Genomic DNA, 17,866 nt, shown 5'->3' on the forward strand with positions numbered 1-17,866 from the left:
TCTGTATAAAATGAATCAAATCCTATCTGGCTATACTAAGAGAAGAGTGATAGTTGTTGTAGACGTTGCTAAGTCATTCCTCGACCTAGCTGTTCTAATATAGCTAGATAGAGCCACGCGCTTGCTGTTTGTCTAACGCAGGAAACAGATGTGAACAGAGACAAATACGAGTCTCAAACAACGCCGATAACAGAGTTAGGTTTTTTTTTCGTGCATCACGAAAGTCATCGATTGCGACCTCACGAAGAAGTTTTCTACTTCCTCGATAGCTTACAATGCTGCGCATTGGCAAAGGCCATCGTCATGTGCCCAAATGCATAAAACCCGATCTGATTTGGGAGAATAGGCGACTGGGTTGCAGTATACGACTGAAACCCATTTTCTGTGTCTCGAATTCCGTAGGCGACTCTTGGGAGGTGGGCGACAGATATTCTATCCACGTCATCTTTAAGCCCATACTGAGCGAAAATAGAATACAAGCATTAGAGCTCCGGTTGCCGGGCCTAGAGTATTATCAAACAGCTTGCTCGACCCGGAAATACCATGGCAATCGAATCGAGATTTCCTGTGCATACATCTGGCGACGTGGGCAACGATTGTTCAGCTACAGGAGGTGCTACTGCATCGGCAGATGATGATGAGGATCCCAAAAGCTATTTCAGACCCGAAGCCGGTCATCCTTCTCTAATGATGGGTTAGAAGGCTCTAAAGACTATACCCTGTTTTTGTCTATTGACAGCGCAGGTTGTGTGCTTGAAACGTGAAGTCGCTCCCCACTGGAGGCACAATTGCGACACAATTCTACTTGACAATCCAATGAGCATTATTAACGACTGCAAAAGTCACAAGCCACGCAAATATTGACTCACTCCAGCTGGCCCTCGCATTCAGCTCCTCATGATTGCGGACCGACACGAGGGTTCTAGACTCACTCCTGCAGCGGCCCGCTTAGCCGCCCCCAAAGCCGTCGAACCACAATTCACCACCAGCAATAACAGAACCTACAGACAGCCACAAGCCTAACTTCCCTAACACGGACATGCAGCTAAGTCTGGAGGCTACCTGAGAACGACCCGAAATGGCCATACCGCGCAAAAACCATGGCTTATCACCCGCGTTCGATAAAGCCTTCGCTCGAATTTGCCTTTAGGTACTGCGACAGCGTGCAAAACGAGTCATGTTCTACTGAAAATGTACCAAAGAATACAGTTGTTCTCGGCAACCTGCTGCTGTAACGATGTGGCGACCTGGAATTCAGCTCAATGAGGTGTTCTATTGTTGGGGCTACTTCACGATTCTCGGTCAGGCCGACACAGGTATATGCCAGAGCTCTAGGTTATAGGACTACATAATCTAGGCGGTGTTTCATGGGAAAATATAGTCCACTTTCTACTACTTCTCAATCTCTTAGTGTCCATTCATATCGTTTCCAACTTTTCACCACCACAACCCACTAGCACGATGAGCCAATGGACTATTGGGTCCCTTTCGTTGCAGAATCCGCAACTATACCCTGCAGTGGATGACCGAGGATGTGCCACCGATTTCGCGTTTTATCGAAAAACACTCTGGGACAAGAGTAAGGGTCCACGCATTCTAGTGATCAACGCCCTCACCGAGAAGAAAATTACCCTCCATATTTGCATTGATGGTAAAGAATCTGCGGAAGATTTCAAGAGCACGCATCATGCAGTTAGTAATGACAGTGGTGATCCAACTCTGCAGGAACTTCAGGATCAGCGTAAACGCGGTTTCATCTTCAAAGCATACGCCGAGAGACGTAACGGCTCGTGGGAGGAGGTTGGGCTGGCGACGAAGCTTTGGTCTTTCAATATGCAGAGTGAAGGCCAACCATACGTCGTATTTGAGTTGAAAGACGTGGATCTCAAACGTGTCTATTCATACCGCAAGGTAGACGAGCCTTGGGCATTTGTGGGCAAACTTCGCTTCGAGATGACCATTGTTTCGACAGCCGACGGCAAAGCTTTGGATGGTACAGGCTACAATGGGCGAGGCTTCCATGTGCGATCCTATTCCCTTGCGGATCAACCCTCGATTGAGTTTTACGCCATCTGTCCCGCAATTCCGAAGTTTCTTCGACACGACGGTATTCCTATCACCTTACTACGGTTCGCGCTTGGCCCGCAGAACAAAATGGGGACTTGGGAGCCGGCGGACTATCCATATGCCAAAGCCATCACACACCGAGTCTTCAACAGCGGATTCAAGTACGAAAGAAGCAGTGGTAATTACTCTTTTACTAGTGGTGCAGGACGGACGACACAGCTGGGCAAGTTCCTGCGCATATGGAGTGTCTTGAACAAATCAGCGCCTGAGCAGACGCAGAAGTTGTTCGAGCTTAGATTCAAAGACAACCCACCAACTGTCAACTGCATGGATCAGACTGGCATTCTGGGCCTATGCATGAGCTTTGCTTGCGTTGACGAAGACGATCGCAATACCCTCATTGCTTACTTCACAAAACCCTTCGGCTTCTTGCACGATTCGCCTCTTGTCGGATGGGACAAAGATAAAGACGGCAAAACCATCCAGTGCAATAACCCGTTGAAATACACCAGCCAGCCAATGCCAGACTTGTTCTATCCGCCAACAACCCCGTTTCGGTCTTTCTTCGGCAGCCACGTTTTTCTTGAGTTTAGAAATCGCATTTACGACGCGTGTGCCGGTCCTTACACCGGTGGTCATTTCGCCGAACCTGGAGATCTCAAGGTTTACCTAGACGCTGCAGTCGATTCAAAGCCGGGGACAGTTCCGACGAAGTTTTGGGACAGTAGTGAGCACAAGACTGTTGAAGAACCGCCGGGTATGCGCCCGTGGACGGGCACCGCGGAGATCGCTAAGCCATTTCAGGTGGCTGACGGGCACGGCGGAATTCTGGGGGAGCTTGACCATACAATGCGAGAGGGTAATGATTGGAAGCGGGTACCAGATGATCTGAATCATGAACTAGACCTCCAAGCGTTCTCCCTCGATATCGAGAAGCTTGGAAAATGGATCATAGACGAGACAAAATCCTCGTCAACATGTCAAGTTACGACAGTTGAAGATCCTGTGGTTGACACTGGTGCGACTGTAATCAACAAGGACGCAGCAGAAAACGGCTCAATTACATGGTGCCTAGAAGCAAACGGTTCTAGTGCTACATTATATGTGCACATATTATCGAGGTTCGAAGATGCTGCGGCGGAGCGCTCCGCCATGTTTGGGCAGGGCCGTGTTGAAGGCGGCCCGACAAAGACGCAACTCGCACGCGACAAGTGCGTCGCCGGAACTCGCTTTGACGTTACACATGCTACCGCAGTGGCAGGTCGCTTCTTGATCGACTTTCAGTCGCCATCATTAGACAAGAAAGCGTTGTTGTACCTGCTGGAAACAGTCCTGAAGCTTGCCATGGCGGATGGAGACAAGATCATGGTTGGTAATAAGCTTGCTGACGACCACAAAGTTCAGAAAGACCAGCCAACAATGCACCATGTTATTCAGACCAGGGTCGATAGCGAGTCATCGTACCTTGTTCAGGTAAGTATATTTGGTCGCGGCGACACCGTCGGGCAACACTAACCAGCAATTAGGTTGAGCATTGTCTGGACATTGATTGGTCATACACAAATGGGGTATGCATACTCGATCTGTATGGCAACTGTAGCTAACACTCGTCACGCAGAACATATTCCTGACCGACTACGAGAAGGGCACTCGCGCAGACTTCGAGAAGAAGTCCTGGGTATATAACGAGAAATTCACAATGGACCCGAATGAGCCCGAGATCCAGACTGGGTACCGCTTCAAATTCTATGCAAGACGACCGGGCCGAGATACAATGAGGCTCGTTTTCTACAACCGCGCGTACGAGGCGACGTATCGCTTCATTGACTTTAAGATTGAGCCCGAGAGACAGTCTAGTTCATACTATTAGAGCACAGAGAATGCATGCAACTACTGTGACTGTTCGCTTGTCTCCTCCTTCACCTTCTTGTCATCCACACGCTTGAAGCGATCTAGCTTCTCATCAGCCCAGTGCGGCCGTGGGTCAAACGCGAATTGCAAGATCTCCGGACGCTGATAGTGACCGGCTGCATCAATCCAAACCTTGACCGGTCCCAAGTGCGAAAAGTCAATCTCACCCTGCACCAACTTCTCCACCCCGCCAGTATGCGGTTCCGCAATATAGGAGCAGAACGGATGAATGATCGCTGACCAGCCTCCTCCAGCTTTGACTAGGTCTTGCTTCCCAAGATTCTCTTCCATCCAGTCGAGGCACTGCTGGTCCACGTAGTTGGATGCTGTGATAACGAAGACTTGTGCAGTCAGAGCATGTGCCTTCATTAGCGCCTCGATCTGGGCATCAGCGACCGCCTCAAAACTAGACATGGTGGACAGCGCTGGCCAAGCTCCAGCATGGATATGCTGGTTCTGGGTGATCAAGGCTTGACGAGCACCGTTCATAGTGTGCTCCCAGCACGCGAGGCCGCCGAGATTATAGCCAAGCGAGAGGGGCCAGTTGCGCAGAGAGCTACCATTGCCTTGGGCCCAGATGTAACGCTCAGCGTACGTGGGCTGAAGTTTGCGGTGAACACCGAGAATCGTTCCATCGCTGTCGATGATGACTTGAGAGTTGAACAGCGTGTGGCCATTTGCGATACGCTCGGATATGCCCAAGTTGATGGCTACGCCGGTTCGTCGACAGGCATCCTGAATAGCGCTCACGTCCCCGCCATTAGGTTCTACCACGACACTTTCCTCCGCATACTGGGCCAAAGCGCCGACTTGTTTCAGCGGGGGGTAGCACTCCGACCAGTACTGCAGTGATGATCAGCAATCAATCTCGGAGCTAGGCACCCGGAGAATTCCTACAGAAGGCACTTACCGGGTAGCCAGGGATAAACGTTTCAGGGAACACAAGGAGCTTGACGTCCTCTGCAGCAGCTTGCTCAATGATTCGAACGGTTTTCTTGATTGAGGCAGCCTTGTTCATGAACACGGGTGCGGCATGAGCCGCAGCAACCTTGAACTTGGTCTCTTTCGGCGCCATGATTTTGATTGAGCAAAAAACTTGTTGAGAATCTAATGTAAGAGAAGTAACAAGGTATGGAGAAGGAGGAAGAAAGCCCGCGCGACAATGAGGGGGGGTTTGCCTCCAAGACACGCTACGGCACTATTTTTCCTCCGCTGCACTCTCAAAGTTGAGTCGCGAGCCGGTCCATGTCATTTTTCAGCCACCCGCATTCCCCGCAACCCCGTCGAGGTCAAACAGACCACTTAGACCCATATATTAGTACGGCTAGTCGTCAAATGGAGTGGCTCTGTCGGCGGTACTTGATCCGTGACAGGGTGAATCCACTTGGGCCGCAGCCGCCTGCACTATAACGGCTAACGGCCTGCACGCTATCACGTATCCCCTGCACGCCCGTATTGAACGGGGAATGATATGTACAGTCTCCTAATGCATGACAAGCGTTTCGCATCATGCCTCCCGTCCCTTTTCATTCGGAGACTTTTATCGGGGGTGGCATAGTGCGTCGATCATACAGCTTCATTTTGCTTGTGCTGATTTCAACGTTCTTTTATTTAAACACTCCGGCCTTTCGTTCCGTCACATTTCCATAGGCTGTCAACATGGCCATCGACTACTTTGCGAATCCGCCGCCAGGGCTGGATTTGATGGAATCACGAACAGCGACGAACAACGCCATAGGCATCGTGCTATTCATCCTATCACTTATTTTTGTCCTTTTGCGGCTCTTCACGCGCTTGAGATTGAAACATGAGCCGCTTGGCTTGGACGACTACTTGATGTTTTTCGCGTTGGGACTTAATGCAGCGAATTTGGCTTGCTGCATTGCTGGTAAGTAGCCTTCGATCCTGATCGATGAAGACCATTGCTACAGCTCAGATCAGGCGGTTTTTTCGGTCTTGGGAAGCATATTTGGTCTCTCGGACCGTATGAGATGCGGAAAATCACAATTGTACGTGGACAATATCGTTTCTACTTTAATGGTTATTGATATCTGATAGATCACATTTATTTACGTCTACATCTATTCGTGGAGTGTATGCGTCATCAAATTCTCCATCCTCGCATTATATCGACGCATCTTCGGCCTCAATTGGTTTGGATGGTTTTGCGTTGCCTTGACCTCGGTTTACCTCCTCACCAATCACATTGTGCTTCCCTTGTATACGAGGCCATTGTCTTTCTACTGGGAACAGTGGTATGGAGCGAAGGGCGTGATACTGGTGAACGAAGCGAATGTACGGTGATGTTGTATTCCGAACGCTGTTCAAACAGTCACTTACCACAATGCAGTTCTACCTCGGCATTGGTATCGCCAATCTGTTTGGAGATGTCTGTATTCTTGTAATCCCCATCTCAAGTGTTTTGAAGCTGCAAATGGGGCGGACGCAGAAGGTTGCGATCTGCTTCGTGTTTCTCCTTGGAAGCTTGTATGGTCCCGTTTCTTCAACCCCTGGGTTGTGCTAACAATGCTAGCGTATGCTTTGCCTCTCTCTACCGAATCATAACCATCACCCATCTCGTGCGAACAACAGACATCAGCTGGGCCAAGAGCGACGTCTTCATTTGGTCTTCGGTCGAACCCAGTATCGGCATTATTTCCGGCTGCCTTCCTACGCTGCGACCACTTATGGTTCGCATTCTAGCCGTTTTCTCGAAGCGACTACCCACCAGCCATAAGTCCTCTGCTAACAATGACTCCAAACCATACCCGCTCAATCCTATTGAGACAATATCGAAGAAACGCACACGCAAGGTCATCAAAACCGATGATCTAGAGGGCACTCTAATCGAAGAGGACGGAGATGTAGTTGTGGGTGAGCGAAGTCGGGGAAAATTATGGATGAAGGCGAGACACAACCACGACCATTCAAAGTCTTGGAGGCCTGATGAAGACGAGATGTGCCTCACAACTACGACTGTGCATGGGAGTGACAAAGGAGACACTCAAGGAGGATCTGAGAATAGTTTCTCGGGGAAATCCGATGCGAGAGGCATCACCATGACGAAGAAGTTCGAGTGGGACGACGAAAAGCGATCCTAGTAGAGCAAGATCGCGATCGTGTGAGCGAACATAGGATCTCTCACGGCCTCTCCTATCTGTTCGCCTCGGCCCCAGACTTCTCTTAAGATGGCAGATATTCGAGTATTGTCGACTTGAGATAATTTGACATCTTTGCTAGGAGATGTACAGTACTCTTCAACACCTAGGGCCAGGACAATATCCTGAACAACTCACTTTTGCCTGGCTGGTCCAAAGTCTAGCAGATTGCGAACCCAATTCTCACTCCTGATACTATCTTCCTAATTCCTGAAATCTGGTAGATTGAACTCAGGACCCGTCCAGTTCTCCGTACCATGGATGGGATGATTTTCCCACTCGCTGTCAAATCCTACCAGATTCCCAAGATCGGGCATTGGTAGCGCCATCGTATTGCATACTCAAAGCAACCAAGATGCCAAACAAAGCTGATGGATCGCGTGATAAGTTTTATGCCTTCTACAAAGAGTTGAATCAGGCTTTGAAGGCTTCTCCATCCAGAATCGGGAATAAACCGGCCATACGTGCCATACGTGCCCAGGTCCTTAACCCGTTCTTTGAGACCGTCAATTTCCTTGACATCTGTCAATGACAAAATCTCAAAGGATTCAGGCGTCTAGAGAATGACCCACTTGATAGCAGATGAAAAGGTACGTAGTTGGTCCTTGGCCTCCTCGGCAGTACACTTTCGCCCTTTGGCTTTGCAGTTGCTACAGGGATAGATCGCATCGCATTTACTGCGATAGGTTCGCCACCACGCGCAAGCTCTGTTCACATAATGTCGTTTCGGTCGTGGTTTTGCAGAGACATGACCTCCAGCTTTCCGCCCACCTGCAGGTGCTGATGAGAACACTGCGAACATGGCAATATGGGTGAGTGACTTGACGCTAAGATCATCTTGAGCAAAGGGGGGTAAAATTTGTGGAGCCTGGACGCCTGAACCTCGTAGCTTGCGCGGCGAAGGATGTCGCTGTGCGGTCGTTAATATTATTAGCGCCTGTGTGAGTTGTTTATCAATGTCTCTCAGGGGAAAAAATAGGTTGGATAATGAACGTGGGGTGGGGCTAAAACATGTGACATAATGTCGAGCTCCAGACCATGACTAGATCGTGTTCCTACTGGCTAGACGCAACCCAGCCTCTTGAATTGGCACAAAATCATACCCTAGCATATTTATAGAACTCGCTCAAGATTTCAGAAGTTCTGGCTCTGAAAAGTCGTCACCTAAATTATAGGAAACATAGCTATTTTGCTGATGGGGAACTCGTACATGGGATGGATAACTCCTTTCTTTTTCATGCTATAACGAACGCAGATTCTTTCGATCATCATCGCTTTCCTTTCTTCAAAACCAGGCCCTTCCAACCCTTGCTGTCCTTGATTCGTCTCAGTGCTTTACTAGCGACCGCGTCCTTATACAACTCATCTAGGCAAACCTTTTTGTCATCTTCAGTCTCATGCTCGTGGAACTCGCACCACTCCTTCTCCATCTTGGGTCTCTCTCCTCTTGCCAGCATTGTCACTAACTCGAACAAGAACGCTTGCGGAAGCTGACTTCGCAAAGCAGTTGTTCGCTCATCATCTCGATCCGGGTTCCAGTACACTGAGTACATGTCCAAGAAATATCGGCAGAGTGGTGCGTCGGGGGGCAGACTCTCGTAGGCAGCAATCACGTTGCTGTGATCGGGCATAACTTGGAGTATCTCGTCGTTGTGTTGCCACGCGAGGATAACGGCACGACGCAGCTTAGGAATGGCGTAACGGTGGGCGAACACATAGAGTGATATGAATCGACGCTCCAAGAAGCCTTCCAGGCCCCGCCATTTGTATGGCCGTGAGCAGCAGGGACACAAAGTTTCCTTTGGGATTTCCGGCTTCTCAGCAGGATTACGAGCCGGGGGCAAGGGCGCGCTTTTCTCGCTTTCACTATCGCCCGGTACTTTCTCTGCGCTCGGTTGTATGGGGCTGTTGGCTGTCTCGCCGTTCTGGGTGTCTATAACTGTATCGTCGGTCTCGAGAGCAATACCCCACGACGCGGTATCGACGTCGTCGCTCTCATTCTGGTCTTGAGGAGCTGTGCTATCACTTCCATTGAGGTTGATGGCGTGTGTCGGAGGATGTATCTCCTTCCCGCCTTCGATCAGATGGTGTGGAATGAAACCAGTATACAACCAGAGCATAAACGCGTCAAAGACATCAGGGCTTGTATCGTCTAGCTCTAGTGTAGTGTTCGAGCTGTTGTAGGGCGAGCCACTTTTCTCTTCCAGGCAGGTATTGAAGTATGATGAGCACCGTCGTAGGAGCTCTCGATGGCAGCTAAATGACTCCGGGTAATCCTTTCCTCCAACTTTAATCGTGATGATCGTTTGATCAAAGTTCCTACCCCTGGTCAGTTGCTCAGCTAGGTAAAAATGACATCGGAGACGTAACCTACCTGAACGTATGACCTAGTGTTGTTGCACCCTTGATGAACGGCATTTTGAGCAAGAAATCAGGTTCCATTCACATATCTCATAGTTCACGGGCAGCACCCTTATTATAGCATACTCGACAAAATGCTCCTAGGGGATATCAGTTTCAGCAACGGTGACAGCTACTGCTTGGCGTTCGACCTCTTGCGTCCTAATGCTTGTGTGAGCTTCAGCGCACGGCTCCAGAATGCTTCAATGGCACATAAAGTGCTTGTTTGGACATGCATGGCGAATGACGGCTGAGCTTCTATCAGCGATCTTGGAACGAGCTAGGAATAGTGCGAGGGTCTGCGGGAAAGGGGGGGTTTCGGCTGCTGTTTCACGATGCTTGGCGGAGAAAGGCGGGGCGTAGTGTGCCTCAGGCGGGCGCTAGTCGTTCAGCGATCTGCATCTACAAAACACGATAGCAAAGGTCCAAAAGCCCATTGGTGTCTTGCCTGTCGAGATCCTTGTCGCTAGTGCTGTACTATGATGAGATGGGTGAAGAAGGGCAAATGTATACAGATATCCATGGATGTATGTAGCCGCTGGTCTGTGCATTGTGGGTTCCCCATTCTTCAAAACTCCACTCCATCAATCACCAAATACACCAGCCGTAGGGAGAGACGATGCCGTCGGTTGACTCTAATGGTATACACGGGGGCCGTTGATCTCATGGGCGCACTTACCCCGCAATTAGGGACACAGCGCCCCGCTCCAGCTGTGGTCATTCTCGTGCAGGAGTAGCAGCTGTGAGCTCTATATATGGACTCTATATAAGCTTGCTCGCATTCTTTCTCAGAAAGAACCTGGATCATTCTCAATTCTACAAATGGCACCCAAACTTGATATCGAGACCTACCCAGGCAATATCATCAATAACGAGTTCGTCCCAACACCCAACACACGTCATTCAATCAACCCAGCAACTGGATCACCTTTGTTCAAAGTTCCCGTCACAAGGGCAGAAGACCTTGACGCCGCTGTCGAGGCAGCAAGAAAAGCCTTCAAGTCATGGAGCACAACACCCTTCTCCGAGCGAGCGAAGTTGCTCCTCGAGTACACTGATGCTATTGAAGCTAATCGCGACGAACTGGAGAATCTGTTAACGAAAGAACAAGGGAAGCCGCTCTCCTTGTCTCATACAGAGATGGACTTTGCCTTGAGTTGGCTGCGCGCTTTTGCAACTATGAAGATCGAAGACGAGGTGTTGCAAGAAGACGAGGAAAAGATCATCTACTCAACGCATCCGCCTATCGGCGTCTGCGCCGGTATCGTGCCTTGGAACTGGCCCATCTTGCTGGGTGTAGGAAAACTCGGACCAGCGCTGATCACGGGAAATACTTTCATTATGAAGCCTTCGCCGTTTACCCCATACTGTGATCTCAAGCTTGGCGAGCTGGCGAAGGGTATCTTTCCACCTGGAGTAGTACAAGTGCTGAGTGGCGACGACAACCTTGGACCCTGGATCACAGAGCATCCTGGTATCGACAAGGTTGCGTTCACAGGCTCCATCGCTACAGGCAAACTTGTCGCAGCCTCTTGCGCAAAGACACTCAAGCGCTGCGTTCTAGAACTTGGAGGGAACGATGCAGCTATTGTATGCGGCGACGTAGATATCGATAAATGCCTTCCAAAGATTACAACGTTGAGCTTCCTGAACTCAGGCCAAATCTGCATGCTGACGAAACGAATATACATCCACGAAAGTATATACGATGAATTCCGAAATAAGATGGTTGAATTCACGAAGAATAATATAAAAACTGGCGCGGGCACTGAGGAGGGTGTCGTAGTAGGTCCGGTGCAGAACAAGATGCAGTAAGTGATTGAGATCGATTCCAGCAAGCCGTGCATGAATTACAACGCTAACGCTTCAAAGGTTCGACAAAGTCAAGGACATTTATGCGCAAATCGAAAAACAAAACTGGAAGACCGCCTTGGCAGGTCAGGCTGAAGAGTCGCGGAACGGCTATTTCATCACCCCGGCCATCATCGACAACCCACCCGAGGACAGCCAGGTTGTTGCGGAAGAACCTTTTGGTCCAATTGTCCCACTTCTCAAGTGGACCGACGAGGACGACGTCATCGATCGCGCCAATGCGCTGCGTACTGGCCTTGGGGCATCTGTGTGGAGCAAAGATCTCAAACGCGCTGAAAGGATGGCAAGAAGGCTTGAGGCAGGCTCAGTATGGGTGAACAGTCACTTTGATGTTGACCCAAGAGTTCCTTTCGGGGGTCATAAAGAAAGTGGCATTGGGATGGAATGGGGTATTGAGGGTTTGAAGCACTACACAAACAGCCGGAGTTTGTGGGTGTGGAAGAAGATCTTCGAGTAACTATGCCCTTCAATTACGCCCTGAACTTTGTATCCGCGTAAGTTCGACATTTGCGCTTCCCGCTTAGGGGCTCTTGTACACATAGCCAAATTCCTTTTGTGCCTTCTCCAGCGCTTCCTTTAGCGGTCCCTCCCTCTCCTCCCATGCTTTCAAGTCCAACTCCTTCGCCTCCTGCACCTTCGCATGTCCCCTCGCAAACGACTCGCCACTAGGCACGCACACACCCTTCTTCACCGCTGGCCGTTCTCCCACGCGTTCCCACCAAGCGTAAACATTCGGAAACCTGCTCAACTCAATACCAGAAACGTTCAATGCATCGGCTAACGGCCAGATCGCCATATCTGCGATACTGTACTGCCCGCGGCCAGAACCAGCGATGTAATCCCGGTCTGCAAGGCGGGAATTCAGGATGCCATAGTTCCTCTCTGTTTCACCTACAAAGTGCTGCGTGGGAAATGCGTAGCGCTCCGGATTGAAACGATAGAAGACATTTGCTTGGCTTTGCATAGGAGCTATGATATCATTAGACGTCATCTTCGTCAACGAGTCCGCTTGCCGCATTCGCAAGTCTTGTGGCTAAAGGAGAAGGATGGGACATACTCAGACCACCGTGCTGCCAGGCAATCCACTGCTCCGCGGTACACGCTTCAAGCTCATCCGCAAAGCTGAATTTGAATTCTGTATCTTTTTGTCGCGCAAGGTAGTTGAGGATCGCCATGCCCTCGAAAACAACGTACTCGTCGTTATCGTGATCGACGATGGCAGGGATGCGACCATTTGGATTGAGCTTGGTGAACCAGGGTTCTTTCTGGACATTCTTGAAAATGTCGATGGTTTGGCTTATATAGTCGAGCCCGTAGGCGGCTTTAAGCTCTTCAAGGAAGATTGCGATCTTGAAGCCTGAGCAATGCGTAAATAGATGACAGGGTAAATTGGCTGCATTTAGTGGTGAAGAGTGTACGAACCGTTTGGTGTGCCGAAAGTAAACAACTCGATGCCTTTACTAGCAATACAAAAGTGTGATCCGCCGAAGTTCGCCATGACGCTTCCTGTCTTGTTTGAGTGAGTAGATTTGCTAGATTACCTTCCAAGATAGATACGTGTGACTGTATAGTGAAGACTGCTCGTGGCTTCAATTTAAAAGAGATTCAATGCTGAATCGAGATTTATAAGCAAGGACCGCCTTCGTACGCTAGTCCACTCGCTATCTTGTTGGGCCTACCTGGTTGAACTCCGCCCGTCAGCTTACCACGGCCCACAGGCTCTATGCCGGCTTTAGTTCGGTTACACACTAACTATCATAGTGCTTTGAAAGCGTGCAGATATCCTTGGGCTTCGACTAATTTGCCGGTGCTCATGATTTGGAAGCTGATTTGACTATCAAATCCCTGACCCCGCATAGATCCCTAACAGCCTGTTTGTTTACCGCACTGCAACTTGCATTCCACTAGCTCAAGCGGTTTCGTAGGATTGATATGTTTTGATGTAACTGGCTTTATCTCTCGATCTAACGTGAGAAGTCACGGTATATATGTCCAAACTAGACATCGAAGGTGGTGTTCAACCCATATAAACTTTCAGCTCGGGTAGCCTACGTGTAGAGAAACACGTACCCACCATCCTTCGTCAATTGCTACAGCCCCACTCTCTCCACCACTCATAGACTGCAATGCCTCCCGCAGTCTGGACATTGAGACTCCTCGTCACGCCCACTGTCTTGATCTCAACACATCGATCAACCACCGCTAGAACCTCAGGTGAGATGCCTCCTTTCTCGCTACCCAGCACTAGAACGCACTTCTTTGGCAAGGTACCAAGATCCTTCTGGTTTATATCACGTCCCCCACCAATATCTCCGTTTCCTAATATCCCACTTCGATCCGTCTGCTCGATACCCACAACTTCATATCCCTTCCTCTTCGCTTCGAGCAGAAAGTCGGGTACGCCGGGTATTTTGAGCTCTCCAATTGGAAAGTGTTTTTCTGAGGTCACGCTTGTAGCTTTGAAGTCCCTGTGCCCGATCTTCTTCACGTCGTTAATGTATAAGGCTTCAAGACCAAATGACTCAGAAATACGTGAAAGGCCGCCAAGATTCGTTGGGTTGTCAATTAGGGAGGCAACTAAAATGACGGATGCTGGGCGTTGATTTTGGGTGCTTGGAGACCCACTAGAGGGGTGGAGGGTGTTGAAGTCGAAGCCAGACTTTGTCTGAAGGAACGTTGGATTGGCTGGAGTAGAGTGTCCGATAGTGGCAGGTGGTAAGTTAGGACGTATGGCTGGTGCCTCCAAAGTTATGTCCGTGTTGATTCTCGCACCTAGTGCCATATGCTCCGACGGAGCGTTTGTGCCAGATATCTGATCTTCTTCCCGGAGCAAGAGGAAGTCCTCATACGCAACTGTCTCCTTCTCTGGTGACTCGATCGAAAGGTATTGACCCTGGAAGATCTTGACAACTGTGAAGTCTTTCACAGCTTCTAATTTCAGTGTTCTTATTGTCCACGGAGAAGCATTGAATTTGTCCAATTGTCGAAGGAAGGTATTCAATGCTACGAAAGCAGGGTTGCCTGTAACACTCGTCCAGCCCTTTTCCTTTGCTATGTCGAGGACTATGGGAAAATCAAAGTTCGCCTCGTGCCGAATTTGGACCTTTGGACTGGCACAGAAATAGGTGAGCTGTGTTGCAAGTTTCACTGCAAAGTCTTCTGTTTGAAATGGTACGATAAGGAGCCCCAGCTTCATGAGGCTAGCAATGTGTATGGGACTGTTATCACCCAATCTCTCAAGGTCGATGAGAATCCGAGACGCGTTCCCAGGGAAGCGGATGAGAATGCGAGCGACAATCCACTCCAGCAAAAAGCGAAAACGTGGCCACGGTTCCAGAACCAAGGCGTGCATGAAGGATTCGAGGTAGATACTCGCCTCCGATTCAATGATGCAGAGGTCACTGAGTAGGAGCATCGCTTGTAACTGTAGTGTTTCTTTCCATTTGCTCTTGATATGAATTGGTGCTTCCTGGATCCTCCACGGCTCTAGCAATCGATCCAAGATACGCTTAGCGACGCCCAGTTGCTCTTCTGGGAATCGCTGGATTATATCGATTAGAGCCGCATACGCATGCCATTCTCTCTGGCCATAATACGAAGCGTATGTTCTATGGGGCAAGAGCTTTTGAAGTTTCTCAGCAGCAGCGAGTTCGAATAGGAATTCTGGCTTGACTGATGGTGGATTGTCAAGAAAGTCAAGGATGAAGTCTTCAAATGGTAGAACACTGAGAACGGAAGGGCAGCGAAATGCCACTTTGCGGAGTGATCTTACGAGGACAGAGAGAATGTATGTCCTACCCCTGGAAAGTGACTGTAGGTGTTCCATGGCTCTTGAAAGAAGACCTATCAAAGAATCATCTTTCTCTTCTTCTTGTCGAAAATAGTGTGACACGCAGACTTGGATGCACGTCGGGTGGAATAACAGAGGCGGCAGATGCATCGCGACCGATCTGCTGAATTCTCTCCTCTCCGCCTCTTCCCAAAAGGCGTTCAAGATGGAGTGTAGATCATCGTGATCAATGGATGTGATATTTGCTTGATCAAGCATCTCTACTACACTCTTCGAGGCTGGTGCGTAAGCCTCTCCTTGGATAGATCGATGTTTCGACACATCTAGCTGCTTTAGGAAAGCCTGAAATGACGGTAATTCTCCGGATATTGACCAAACGGTGTCTGGCGTGTTGGTATCGTCCACAGACTTTTCGAGTTCCAGCAGTCGGGTTTTCAACATATTATAGCCAGACTCGTTTGATACTTTCCAGTCAGACGCGACCAAGTCACAAAGTTGCCGGCAGAAAATGCTTTGAAGGTTGGTTGAAATCTCCGGTAATCCCGTGAGACGTGAAAGACGAAGGATTTCATTGACTTCCGAAGGACTTAATGAATGCTGTAACGGTAGTTCTCCTTGGCGTGCTTGCAGGCCTTTGATGAGGCCTTCCATCAGGTATAGGATGGCAGGTTGGAAGATTCTACCACCCGAATTTAAGATGAAGCGAGTGACTCCAAGGATCACCCTTTGGCGACTTGAAGTCAGCACTGTCGTCTCTAGGATGTCTGTTTTGGTCGGGACAGTGGAAGGTGGGCTGTCTGGAGACTTTGATATAAACCTAGCAACAACATTAACGAGTGCCGAGCCGTGAGTACACATGGTCATTGCTCGTGCCGACGTGATAGTAGATGTGAAAAGGTTGCCTTCGGTCCCCCATGGAAGGAATCCCTCAAGGAGAAAATTTATATGGTCGCTGCAGTCTGTTTGGTCCTATCACACGTGCAAGTCAGTAAGTGTTCATCGAATAGCGTGAAGAGTTTAGGCAGTTTGTACTACTTCGTGATATTCCTTATGCAATACTAAAATTAGAGACGGCCAACGTACATACAAAACTCACTCACCTCAACAACGTAGTTCATATACCAATTACCAATGATTTTGCGTATGCCCTCTTGTACCGTGGAATCAAGTGAGGCAGCAAGCAATGTGGTAGCCATCATCGACGAGATCTTTGATTGGGGACCAAGCAATAATGTGAGCTCCGGTAGGCAGGCCTGCACTTGGTTCTGGTACCGGTCTAGCACGATTGTTTCGAACAATACTGAGAACTGCTCGTACGCCATTAAATAAGCGTCGCGGTCGTCAACATGGAACTCGAGTGTGGAAGTGAGGATATCCTTGTTCGTAGCAAGTAATGACTGGCGAATGATCCCGAGGCAGTATTTACGCTGATCGGCGAAGCCCTTCAAAAGGCCAATCTGAAGCCTTTTCCAATACAGGTCATCGAGCAGACATTCCAGGTCCACGCCGTCGGTGACAGCTTGCGAAATCCACTGAAACCATGTCCTGAAGATGTGACTGGAGTTTGAGGTGAAAACCTCGGGTCCAAGCATTTTGACCTTGTTCCAAAAGGATTGGTCAATAATGGTTTTGTTCAGCACGAGTCGTCCCAAAGCAGGTTCGTACTTCAACCACGGCTGTAACGGGTGCTTCTGGTAGGCAACAACAATCGGCCCACCGTTTTTAAGCAGCGCGAACAAAGCAGATAGGGCACCTTGTGCAGCGTGATCTAGTCCATCGATGCCAATGAAGGCTGAGAGGAGTCCTATAGAGCTTGGACTGATGAGATGTTGCTGATGTTTGGGAAGCCAAAAAGAGCACTTCAAAAAGTTTAGATAGCCCACAGCTTTACGGATGCGCTCCTCTTGTAGTAGTAGCTCTGCTTCATCGCTCGCTACCTTTTTACGATTGTTGGAAATTTCCGAGAGAAGAAGACCGAGTGCATCATGAGTTCGCCGGTCGAGTTGTGCAGCTGCGATAGAACTATGGCCGAGACATATCTCAACGATGCTGTAGAGGCGTTCTAGGTCCTGCTCCTCGAGTATGTGAAAGAGAATGAGGCCCCAAAGCTTTTCGTAAGGTGAGATATCCTGGCTTGGTGTTACGGAAGCGGTGCTACTTTCAAAGCGGCCGGCCACTTCTTCGGGGGTCAATGGCGGTAATAGTCGAATGCACACTCGCAAGGCGTCGAAGTCGAGACGAGGTGTCGCTTCAAGCCTTGCCAAGTGGGCTTCGAACGCCGCCTTTTTTGTGCCAGCATCAAGGAAGTCAAGTACGCTGTCCATGGCGAATGAAGAGAAAGTGGTATGTAATACTGCCAGCAAATGGCTGGTATCAATGCTGTCGTGGGAGATGCACCAGATCCATCGCTGTCAAATGTGTAGGTGGTTGCACTTTTTTTTTAGACACGGCGAGGACCAGTCACGTCGCGAATTTTCGTCGCTAGGTGTACCGAGGAATGTTTGTAGGAACGTTGCCGTGAACGACGCAGCGTGACCCCCTACTTTCATTCTATCATGCACTCTATTAATCGCAGCCACGTCGCAAACATCGCGCTATCAAGTCGCTTTTCCTCTCGTCGTCTCGTCTCGCCTCTTCGTTGTTGTGATTGCTCCGTTGAGGGGTGCCA

General features: G+C 49.4%; 7 protein-coding genes across 7 annotated transcripts; 3 read left to right on the forward strand and 4 right to left on the reverse strand.

Annotated features, from left to right (window-relative positions):
• Positions 1-1,237: 1,237 nt before the first annotated feature.
• On the forward strand, positions 1,238-3,364 carry K460DRAFT_352277 (uncharacterized protein; the record flags this gene model as incomplete). The annotated part of the gene is made up of 3 exons (XM_040931636.1): positions 1,238-1,316; positions 1,358-3,278; positions 3,352-3,364. 3 exons carry the CDS (start codon positions 1,238-1,240, stop codon positions 3,362-3,364), a joined length of 2,013 nt encoding a protein of 670 aa, XP_040789657.1.
• A 266-nt stretch (positions 3,365-3,630) lies between these two features.
• Positions 3,631-5,122, reverse strand: K460DRAFT_305915 (carbon-nitrogen hydrolase). The gene is made up of 2 exons (XM_040930019.1): positions 4,889-5,122; positions 3,631-4,821 (listed from the first exon to the last, which is right to left on the reverse strand). Exons 1-2 carry the CDS (start codon positions 5,051-5,053, stop codon positions 3,958-3,960), a joined length of 1,029 nt encoding a protein of 342 aa, XP_040789658.1. The 5' UTR covers positions 5,054-5,122; the 3' UTR covers positions 3,631-3,957.
• Positions 5,123-5,509: 387 nt separating this feature from the next.
• Positions 5,510-7,327, forward strand: K460DRAFT_305920 (uncharacterized protein). The gene is made up of 5 exons (XM_040930020.1): positions 5,510-5,866; positions 5,920-5,987; positions 6,037-6,273; positions 6,329-6,465; positions 6,512-7,327. Exons 1-5 carry the CDS (start codon positions 5,638-5,640, stop codon positions 7,077-7,079), a joined length of 1,239 nt encoding a protein of 412 aa, XP_040789659.1. The 5' UTR covers positions 5,510-5,637; the 3' UTR covers positions 7,080-7,327.
• A 991-nt stretch (positions 7,328-8,318) lies between these two features.
• K460DRAFT_383599 (uncharacterized protein) lies at positions 8,319-10,022 on the reverse strand. The gene is made up of 2 exons (XM_040935458.1): positions 9,511-10,022; positions 8,319-9,455 (listed from the first exon to the last, which is right to left on the reverse strand). The coding sequence occupies exons 1-2, from the start codon at positions 9,576-9,578 to the stop codon at positions 8,405-8,407; spliced, it is 1,119 nt and encodes a 372-aa protein (XP_040789660.1). The 5' UTR covers positions 9,579-10,022; the 3' UTR covers positions 8,319-8,404.
• Positions 10,023-10,285: 263 nt separating this feature from the next.
• Positions 10,286-12,325, forward strand: K460DRAFT_413902 (aldehyde dehydrogenase-like protein). The gene is made up of 2 exons (XM_040937639.1): positions 10,286-11,347; positions 11,409-12,325. Exons 1-2 carry the CDS (start codon positions 10,359-10,361, stop codon positions 11,863-11,865), a joined length of 1,446 nt encoding a protein of 481 aa, XP_040789661.1. The 5' UTR covers positions 10,286-10,358; the 3' UTR covers positions 11,866-12,325.
• Positions 11,866-12,942, reverse strand: K460DRAFT_331743 (glutathione S-transferase II). The gene is made up of 3 exons (XM_040930814.1): positions 12,831-12,942; positions 12,466-12,765; positions 11,866-12,377 (listed from the first exon to the last, which is right to left on the reverse strand). The coding sequence occupies exons 1-3, from the start codon at positions 12,904-12,906 to the stop codon at positions 11,929-11,931; spliced, it is 825 nt and encodes a 274-aa protein (XP_040789662.1). The 5' UTR covers positions 12,907-12,942; the 3' UTR covers positions 11,866-11,928.
• A 317-nt stretch (positions 12,943-13,259) lies between these two features.
• On the reverse strand, positions 13,260-17,766 carry K460DRAFT_305932 (uncharacterized protein). The gene is made up of 2 exons (XM_040930021.1): positions 16,299-17,766; positions 13,260-16,167 (listed from the first exon to the last, which is right to left on the reverse strand). The coding sequence occupies exons 1-2, from the start codon at positions 17,520-17,522 to the stop codon at positions 13,492-13,494; spliced, it is 3,900 nt and encodes a 1,299-aa protein (XP_040789663.1). The 5' UTR covers positions 17,523-17,766; the 3' UTR covers positions 13,260-13,491.
• Between the last annotated feature and the right edge of the window lie 100 nt (positions 17,767-17,866).

The sequence above is a fragment of the Cucurbitaria berberidis genome (genome assembly GCF_010015615.1).
Source record: "Cucurbitaria berberidis CBS 394.84 unplaced genomic scaffold K460scaffold_2, whole genome shotgun sequence".
NCBI classification, from domain to species: Eukaryota; Fungi; Ascomycota; class Dothideomycetes; order Pleosporales; family Cucurbitariaceae; genus Cucurbitaria; species Cucurbitaria berberidis.

Excerpts from the sequence above, each read along its gene's own strand:
- K460DRAFT_383599 (XM_040935458.1), bottom strand. The coding sequence starts at position 9,578 with ATGGAACCTGATTTCTTGCTCAAAATGCCGTTCATCAAGGGTGCAACA. Across the intron at positions 9,456-9,510 it reads ACACTAGGTCATACGTTCAG|GAACTTTGATCAAACGATCA; the intron begins GTAGGTTACGTC and ends GACCAGGGGTAG.
- K460DRAFT_305915 (XM_040930019.1), bottom strand. The coding sequence starts at position 5,053 with ATGGCGCCGAAAGAGACCAAGTTCAAGGTTGCTGCGGCTCATGCCGCA. Across the intron at positions 4,822-4,888 it reads CGTTTATCCCTGGCTACCCG|TACTGGTCGGAGTGCTACCC; the intron begins GTAAGTGCCTTC and ends TCATCACTGCAG.
- K460DRAFT_305920 (XM_040930020.1), top strand. The coding sequence starts at position 5,638 with ATGGCCATCGACTACTTTGCGAATCCGCCGCCAGGGCTGGATTTGATG. Across the intron at positions 5,988-6,036 it reads AGATGCGGAAAATCACAATT|ATCACATTTATTTACGTCTA; the intron begins GTACGTGGACAA and ends GATATCTGATAG. Across the intron at positions 6,274-6,328 it reads TACTGGTGAACGAAGCGAAT|TTCTACCTCGGCATTGGTAT; the intron begins GTACGGTGATGT and ends ACCACAATGCAG.
- K460DRAFT_305932 (XM_040930021.1), bottom strand. The coding sequence starts at position 17,522 with ATGGACAGCGTACTTGACTTCCTTGATGCTGGCACAAAAAAGGCGGCG. Across the intron at positions 16,168-16,298 it reads ATATGAACTACGTTGTTGAG|GACCAAACAGACTGCAGCGA; the intron begins GTGAGTGAGTTT and ends CACGTGTGATAG.
- K460DRAFT_331743 (XM_040930814.1), bottom strand. The coding sequence starts at position 12,906 with ATGGCGAACTTCGGCGGATCACACTTTTGTATTGCTAGTAAAGGCATC. Across the intron at positions 12,766-12,830 it reads TACTTTCGGCACACCAAACG|GCTTCAAGATCGCAATCTTC; the intron begins GTTCGTACACTC and ends CGCATTGCTCAG. Across the intron at positions 12,378-12,465 it reads CTGGCAGCACGGTGGTCTGA|CTCCTATGCAAAGCCAAGCA; the intron begins GTATGTCCCATC and ends ATGATATCATAG.
- K460DRAFT_413902 (XM_040937639.1), top strand. The coding sequence starts at position 10,359 with ATGGCACCCAAACTTGATATCGAGACCTACCCAGGCAATATCATCAAT. Across the intron at positions 11,348-11,408 it reads CCGGTGCAGAACAAGATGCA|GTTCGACAAAGTCAAGGACA; the intron begins GTAAGTGATTGA and ends AACGCTTCAAAG.